This window comes from Pecten maximus, chromosome 15, assembly GCF_902652985.1.
Source record: "Pecten maximus chromosome 15, xPecMax1.1, whole genome shotgun sequence".
Taxonomy (NCBI): domain Eukaryota; kingdom Metazoa; phylum Mollusca; class Bivalvia; order Pectinida; family Pectinidae; genus Pecten; species Pecten maximus.
Window position 1 is genome coordinate 37,750,350 of NC_047029.1, and position 8,952 is coordinate 37,759,301.

The following is an 8,952-nucleotide window of genomic DNA, read 5'->3' on the forward strand; positions in this document are numbered from 1 at the left end:
ATTGATGGAACGAGCTTCAAAAACTGCACTTCTGTATTAACGCACATTGATAAATAATATTCAATAATCAACCCAGTTATTTTTACAACTAGCAGTTGTCTAGCTACTGATGAATCGCTATGGTCAGGAGACTTGACAAAGACATGGACGAGTGTATTCCATTGGACACCTGTAAAACTAGCAGTTGTCTAGCTACTTGTAAATCGCTATGGTCAGGGAACTTGACAAAGTCATGCATGCGGTGTGTGCCTGAGAATATGTCTTTAGGAGATGGATGAATTAAACACCCATTTTTTCAGGCCACAGTAAAGTCTTTTATAAGATTACTGTATGCCATATTTGTTACAAAATAGACCTATCATCCCACTATGGATGGATAGTCACTATAACTAAAGTGTTTGACAAAAGTCTGAACGAGTTCGTTTAATTACCTTTCTATGACATTTGTTTTCAGTTGATCTACAAACGTTTGACCAGAATGCAATAACGACCCTTCAGTTTTTTCAGCAAATCTACATGCTTCATGCTAGAATTCGATATTTATAATACAATGTTTACAGTAAATCCACATGCTTCTGGCCAGAATTCAATAATGACCAAGTTATTTTCAGTAGATTTGCAAGCATCTGGCCAGAATGCAATAACGATACCCCAGCTTTTAAAGCAGATCTCTAAGCTTCTGGCCATAATTCGATAATGACCCTCTATGAAATGTTTTAGTAGATCTTCAAGCTTCTTGTCAGAATTCGATATTAACCTTCCATTGAACGTTTCAGTAGATCTATAAGCCTCTGGCCAGAATTCGATAATGATCCTCCATGGATTGTTTTCAGCAGATCTACAAGCTTCTGGTCAAAAATTCGGAAATGACCCTCCATGGAATGTTTTCAGTGAATATACATGCGTCTAGCCAAAATTCGGTAATGACTTCCATGGAGTGTTTTCAGTAAATCTATAAGCTCCTGGTCAGAATTCGGAAATGACTCTCCATGGAGTATTTTCAGTAAATATACATGCGTCTAGCCAGAATTCGGAAATGCCCCTCCATGGAATGTTTTCAGTAAATATACATGCGTCTAGCCAGAATTCGGTAATGACCCTCCATGGAATGTTTTCAGTAAATATACATGCGTCTAGCCAAAATTCGGTAATGACCTTCCATGGAGTGTTTTTAGTAGATCTACAAGCTTCTGGTCAAAATTCGATAATGAACGTCTAAACTTTCCAATAAATTTGATGTTGTTTTTATCCTTTGTGTGTACAATCAACTTAAATGCTGACAACAGTGTGACAGTAGAGACGACTGTAGTATCCTCTTCTAACTTTTCGCTAAGTTCATAAATGCCTCCTGGGACGCCATTAAGTCATCCATGCTTGGTAAGCCCTATCAACCCATTGTCAGAGCGAATGGTGTTCTCCTCTTGTTTCCAATGGATGTCACATGTCTCTCTTTATTAAGACAATGATCTAACCCGTTCCACATGTTTGAATCATCAGCAGCATGGGATTTTTCAAATACAAGTCACAAGTCGTTGGTGGATACATCTGATCGTATCAATGATTTTTATCTTTTGTTATTTTAACATATATGTTGTATTACACTTGGTTTGGTTTTATTTGTTTAACGCCCTATTAACAGCTAAGGTCATTTAAGGACGGCCTCCCGTGATTACGATAGGCATGCGTGTGGCGAGTGCGTGTTTTGAGAGGCTGCGGTATGTACGTGTTAAGTCTCCTTGTGATAGGCCAGAACTTTTGCCGATTTATAGTGCTACCTCACTGAAGCATACTGCCGAAGACACCCAGGAGGACAGTCCACCCGGTCATATTACACTTGATCTGGGGAATGTTTGATTACACTTGATCTGGGGAATGTTTGATTACACTTGATCTGGAGAATGTTTGATTATACTTGATCTGGGGAATGTTTGATTACACTTGGTCTGGGGAATGTTTGATTACACTTGATCTGGATAATGTTTGATTACACTTGATCTTGGGAATGTTTGATTACACTTGGTCTGGGGAATGTTTGATTACACTTGGTCTGGGGAATGTTTGATTACACGTGATCTGGATAATGTTTGATTACACTTGATCTTGGGAATGTTTGATTACACTTGGTCTGGGGAATGTTTGATTACACTTGATCTAGGGAATGTTTGACTACACTTGATCTGGGTAATGTTTGATTACACTTGATCTTGGGAATGTTTGATTACACTTGATCTGGATAATGTTTGATTACACTTGATCTGGGGAATGTTTGATTACACTTGATCTGGATAATGTTTGATTACACTTGGTCTGGGGAATGTTTGATTACACTTGATCTGGGGAATGTTTGATTACACTTGATCTGGAGAATGTTTGATTACACTTGATCTGGGGAATGTTTGATTACACTTGGTCTGGGGAATGTTTGATTACACTTGATCTGGATAATGTTTGATTACACTTGATCTTGGGAATGTTTGATTACACTTGGTCTGGGGAATGTTTGATTACACTTGGTCTGGGGAATGTTTGATTACACTTGATCTGGATAATGTTTGATTACACTTGATCTTGGGAATGTTTGATTACACTTGGTCTGGAGAATGTTTGATTACACTTGATCTGGGGAATGTTTGATTACACTTGATCTGGGTAATGTTTGATTACACTTGATCTTGGGAATGTTTGATTACACTTGATCTGGATAATGTTTGATTACACTTGATCTTGGGAATGTTTGATTACACTTGATCTGGATAATGTTTGATTACACTTGATCTTGGGAATGTTTGATTACACTTGGTCTGGGGAATGTTTGATTACACTTGATCTGGGGAATGTTTGATTACACTTGATCTGGATAATGTTTGATTACACTTGATCTGGGGAATGTTTGATTACACTTGGTCTGGGGAATGTTTGATTACACTTGATCTGGATAATGTTTGATTACACTTGATCTTGGGAATGTAATATAACACAAAGTCTGGGGAATATTTTATTACAATTTTTGATAAAAGCACTTTGTATAAGAAATACATAACATTCGATTTCGTTATTATTCAATATAAAAGAAAATATTTACACAAATTCGACTTTGTTATATTTCTATAATACAAACGGGCTATGGTTGACTATTGGTCTTTATACAGTTTGTTTATTAGAAACTTGGATAAGAACACTTCACCAGTTTAGATGTAATGATGTGATATTCAATGTATTGAAGACGTTAAATAGGTTGATAGTTATAGGTGTATTGGTATCATAAACATCCGTGTTTCTTATTCGTCCTTTCTCTACTCGAGTCTGATTTGATGTATCTGTACGTCCCCGTTTATGTGAATAAAGCCAAACTTTTGTGGCGGATGAATTCGGTGAGGATAGTCGCAGAATGGTTTGTTGTTGGAGAAAATCTACAACAAAAATACCAGTTTTACATATTAATAGGTTGGAAAATCTATATTAATGTTTTTCCAATTTGATCTACATAGTCTAGTTTTTAAAATTTGTAAAAATCAATTGATACAAAGAATACTGATTTTGCTAAGTGTCTGCCGAAATACCCATGTGACACTTTCGTTCATTCTAAAACAGTAACGGGGACTTATTTTCATCTCTACAATGCACTATTTCTTACATCGGCATTCTAACTTACCCGGAATCTATCTTGATCCACGATGAAACGTATTTCAAACTGTTGATTTATTCCAAAGGGGAAGTAGGGGGCGCCCCTGTCTTCCTGTCCCCAACTTCCGGCCGACTTTGTGTTGAGGACGGTAACATTGCTCTCCGCTCCAACATTGATGCGAGGGTTAAAATGAAGCGCGATGTTTTCACCAGACGGGTCCTCTTGGAAATTAATTGCAAAGTTACTGGGGAAAGAAATATCATCTGTACAACAAGGAATCGTGAAGAAAGTGATGTTACGATGAACTATCTAAATAGTTAACAGACTAGGGAAAACATGTAAAGAACACATTCGTTAAACTTATTTTTAAAACATAAACATATGAAAATAAATGAAGTTTTCGAACATCCAGAATCGCAGAAATCATTCTTCCAGCGGTAATTTTGAAATACATATCATTTCTGGGATGAAGGTGAATCACTTTATCAAAATTCTAGAACTTTTGACGTACACTTCCTTAAGATAAAAGTCTTTTAAACAAAGTTAATACATAATGACATATAGGTTAAGTCTATCTCGTTAATTACGATTACGTGGACCATTTAATCTCTAAACCTTCCTATAACTACATCATGCACTATAATAATTAAACTTATCAACATTTATTTAAGAAATAATTAACGATGATTCGTGTATTGTTGCAGGGTATACAACGAGGACTTGGATATTTTGCAATTAAATTAATAACTCAGGCTTGCGGCTTTTTCGTTATTAATTTAATTGCAAAATATCCAAGTCCGAGCTGTATATCCTGCAACAATACACGAGTCAAAGTTGATTATTTCTATTCTACCATGTACTGTTTAGTTCTGAGATCTACCTCTTCCTAATAGAAAAAAACGGCAACGAAACCCCGGGAAATATGTCGCTACATGGCTGTTACAATTCACAAAAACCGTTAAGGCGCGCGTGCTAATGAATATTCAAAAGCTGACGTCAATCCCAGGCCAGTTGACGGCAACGTTACGAGAACTTTCGGGGATGTGGGCCAGCAAGTCATGTAGAAATGCTCTCCAAAGGTTGCCTGTGGAAAATGACCTTACAATATATTGTTAAGCAAAGTCTGCTCTGGGTTGATACAAATTAACAATCTCGCAAATTTCTCCGTTGTAAAATACACGGTCTCCGACGTTCAAACGTTTTGGCGCTGCCATGTTTGTTTAAAAATGCACAATTTTGGAGGGAAACGATTGTAACAGCCGTGACTCACGAGCGTGTGTTATTGACACGAGAGTGTATTACTGGCAAATGACACACGGTTTTAAACCAATCAAAACTGGCGTTGCATAGCAAACGTGGTAGAATTTTCAATAATTAATGCCATATAACTATAATGTATCATGGTATTTGGAATTAAATGAAAGTACAAAAGTAGAAAATGTATGTAAAATTACATCAAAATAATATCACTGAAACGTCAAATTTCCACTACATGGATTGTATCAATAATTCGAATAAACGTAAAGAAAATGTACAGTTATGACAAGTAACCTGTTCTCAATCAGATTAGATAATCTCAGTAAAATCATAGTTATAATACCCGCTGCCGCCCGAGATTGCCATGCCGCTGACAACAATGCTTCTCCCGATAGCTAGGCCACCCTGTATCTGAGTCTCGAACGGTATCGGCTGAGAAACAACAAAACATACTTTATATAAACAGGGCATCTATCAGACTCGTGAGAAGGTGACTTTGATGTGACTTTGATTCACAAAACGTAACGGGTCGAATAGAAGCAAAATGCAAAATGCAAAAAAAAAAAAAAAACAAAAAAAAAAACAAAAACAAAAAACAACATCCAAAATAAAACAAAACACAAAAAATCCAACAATTCTGAGAATACGTTCAAAGTCAAGTCGTTTTGTTCAAGAGTTGATTTTTTTACGATTAATATTTTCGAAAAATAAAAAAGAGAGAGTGTATCAGTAAAGGTAATAGTACTACATTTGTATAACAAGGACAATTAAGTCGAAGTCGACAGGACCAGGTAAAATATTCGACTATTTCGTGTCTTTATATGCGGATATCGCCAATGACATTACTGACCCGATAATGTAATAGGCAACTGGATTTTGTGAGCGTTTGGCAAACTGGTTTCTGTACTGGCGGGCCACCATACATTGTATAGTTATTGGTGACAGGATATTGACGTACTGGGTTCTGTATTGGCGGGCCACCATACATTGTATAGTTATTGGTGACAGGATATTGACGTACCGGGTTCTGTATAGGCGGGCCACCATACATTGTATAGTTATTGGTGACAGGATATTGACGTACTGGGTTCTGTATAGGCGGGCCACCATACATTGTATAGTTATTGGTGACAGGATATTGACGTACCGGGTTCTGTACTGACAGGCCACCATACATTGTTTAGTTATTGGTGACAGGATATTGACGTACCGGGTTCTGTACTGACAGGCCACCATACATTGTATAGTTATTGGTGACAGGATATTGACGTACCGGGTTCTGTATTGGCGGGCCACCAAACATTGTATAGTTATTGGTGACAGGATATTGACGTACCGGGTTCTGTATTGGCGGGCCACCAAACATTGTATAGTTATTGGTGACAGGATATTGACGTACCGGGTTCTGTATTGGCGGGCCACCATACATTGTATAGTTATTGGTGACAGGATATTGACGTACCGGGTTCTGTACTGGCGGGCCACCATACATTGTATAGTTATTGGTGACAGGATATTGACGTACCGGGTTCTGTATTGGCGGGCCACCATACATTGTATAGTTATTGGTGACAGGATATTGACGTACTGGGTTCTGTACTGACGGGCCACCATACATTGTATAGTTATTGGTGACAGGATATTGACGTACCGGGTTCTGTACTGACGGACCACCATACATTGTATAGTTATTGGTGACAGGATATTGACGTACCGGGTTCTGTATTGGCGGGCCACCAAACATTGTATAGTTATTGGTGACAGGATATTGACGTACCGGGTTCTGTATTGGCGGGCCACCATACATTGCTCCCATTTGCTGTGGCATTCCTTGCATTCCTTGCATTCCTTGTGGCATTCCTTGATAGGGCATGCCTGTCTGGTATTGCATTCCTCCCGGTGCCACCCCTCCATGCTGCATACCTCCATGTGGCATACCTCCATGTGGCATTCCTCCATGTGGCATTCCTCCTGGTTGCATGCCAGGGTATCCCTGATTTGGTGGCATGCCCAGGATTGATGTTATGTAGTTAAAAAATTTTGTGTTAGTATGATATATGTAAATGGAAATACATTATGTAAGTATACAATTTGCTATGAAGAATGTTTATAATTAATTTTACTGTTTTCAGGGACCAAGAGTTTAATAACGGAAGCGTATTTTTATTTCATTTTTGCGATGGTTTTATTTCTTCATAAAAAATCAAGATAGAAAATTGTTGCAGGATACCGGAATGTACATCTAAGATTCTTTTTTTAGCTTCATTTTATTCTTTACAGTTTGGTAGATAAGTCTTGCTATCAAATTATTTATCTCTATGGTACTATGGTGTATTACGTACAGAATGGGGATAACCCGGCTGGCCGTATGCTCCTCCAGGTGGGGCTCCAGCACCTACTCCCGGGTAACCAGCGCCCCCTGCCGTCGGGAATCCTGGACCACCTGGCTGTGGATAACCACCGCCTCCCGCTGGAGGGAATCCCTGGCCACCTGGCGGATATCCTTGACCACCTGGAGGATATCCTTGGCCACCTGGCGGAGGATAACCCCCAGGGCCCCCTGGTGGTGGATAGCCGCCCGGTCCTCCGTAGTTCTGCATGAAGTCTACGAATATATTAATACTTATTGTAAATAAACGACTCCGTCACGTTCGTCTGTTTGCGAGATCTTTAGCGCAATACACATATAATATCTTACCTGTGCTGCGTGACATTTAATTCGGAATTCGGACTTAAAACATCATTGATATTAGGTACATACTACTGTACAGTCACACAATACATTTTCGTTAATTACATATTCAGATTTCTTTATAATATTTAAATGGAAGCATGGGCTTTGATAGCCGACGAGACTAGTTCGGGATTATACTAAGGCTAAGTAGCCCGGGTACCCCATACTAAATACATATAGACAATACTTACGTGTTTCGGCGAGTTTAATGTGTAAAGCCAAATATAGACACTACGTGTGTGTGTCTGATTTCACTTGTAATTTTTATAGTAGTCTAACCAAACATAATACACATTGTACATATTGATTATTATTTGGGAGAAAATATTGTCTTTTAGATTTACACCGGCACCTACATCGATTGTATGTCGCGTGCCATATATTGCAAGATTCATTTTAAGAGAAATCTCATTCAGCTTTGGCCAATCAGAATTGGACTAGACAAATGCTCGTTTTCTTCAACTTCAATATACATTGATACAGTGCATAGCCATGATATACTTAAGTAGAACTATAACCATCATAACGCGAAATAGCATTTTCTCAGACAGAGGTCCGATTCGATAACGGGAGCACATTTATACGTGGCAGATAATTGATAAAAGTCTGTCGTACAAAGCATGATAATTGATAATAATTCGAGATTCGAACAGAAAATTAGTGAACAGAGTAAATGTCTTGTTAAAATGGTAATGTACAAAATTAAACTTACCTGTGTATGGGACGTCGGTTTGACCCGGAAGTAATTGACAGCGGTGAAATGTTTACCTTCACTACGTAAAGACATGGATTAGTGGGTCGTAGTTCGTGTATGATATTTGTATTAAATTAAGTACACAAAGACCAACCAGGTACGATCAATGCTCGTGTTAGAAAAATGGTTAAGTAAACCACACTCCGTGACGTCATGTATGTTGAGAGTGAAGAAAGTGAAGGTCGTAGGGTTACGTTTGAAGGCGTAGGATGAATAAATTAAAACGCTACCTTACATTGGTTTGTTTTCGCTGTCATTATCGTGATTAAGGATATATTGACGATTAATTGTTTCCGGCGACTCATTGTTATCGTAACCGATAATGATTACCTGCTGGTTTTTAACAAACAAAAAATGCATTGCTCGTAAATATCTGAGGTAAAGAAAACTTTCATCATTCTTTAATTGCATCCGAGATGATAAAATCAATTAAAACGGACGACGTTTTGTGAGGAAATATCGTAAAGTCTATGCGTTTAACGTTCGAGTAGGTTTGCAAATATTTATTTTTTTCATACGGTAACTAAAAACTCATGGAAAGAATTATGGATTAAATAAGACATTGTTTTCGTCAACAATGTT

At 38.0% G+C, this 8,952-nt stretch overlaps 1 protein-coding gene across 2 annotated transcripts; it reads right to left on the minus strand.

Moving 5' to 3' along the window:
* Nucleotides 1–2,982: 2,982 nt before the first annotated feature.
* Nucleotides 2,983–8,709, minus strand: LOC117343625 (galectin-3-like). 2 transcript variants are annotated; one of them, XM_033906064.1, is made up of 6 exons: nucleotides 8,329–8,709; nucleotides 7,225–7,487; nucleotides 6,660–6,875; nucleotides 5,226–5,314; nucleotides 3,653–3,869; nucleotides 2,983–3,410 (listed from the first exon to the last, which is right to left on the minus strand). In XM_033906064.1, the coding sequence occupies exons 2-6, from the start codon at nucleotides 7,480–7,482 to the stop codon at nucleotides 3,294–3,296; spliced, it is 897 nt and encodes a 298-aa protein (XP_033761955.1). In that variant the 5' UTR covers nucleotides 7,483–7,487; nucleotides 8,329–8,709; the 3' UTR covers nucleotides 2,983–3,293. The 2 variants fall into 2 exon arrangements, with proteins under 2 accessions (XP_033761955.1, XP_033761956.1); XM_033906065.1 differs by lacking the exon at nucleotides 8,329–8,709 and having other exon boundaries at nucleotides 7,225–8,283.
* Between the last annotated feature and the right edge of the window lie 243 nt (nucleotides 8,710–8,952).

Coding starts and splice junctions, on each gene's coding strand:
- LOC117343625 (XM_033906064.1), bottom strand. CDS start 7,482: ATGCAGAACTACGGAGGACCGGGCGGCTATCCACCACCAGGGGGCCCT. Junction 5,315..6,659: donor GCCCGCCAATACAGAACCCG/GTACGTCAATAT, acceptor GTTGTTTCTCAG/CCGATACCGTTCGAGACTCA. Junction 3,870..5,225: donor GCAATCTCGGGCGGCAGCGG/GTATTATAACTA, acceptor TTCTTTCCCCAG/TAACTTTGCAATTAATTTCC.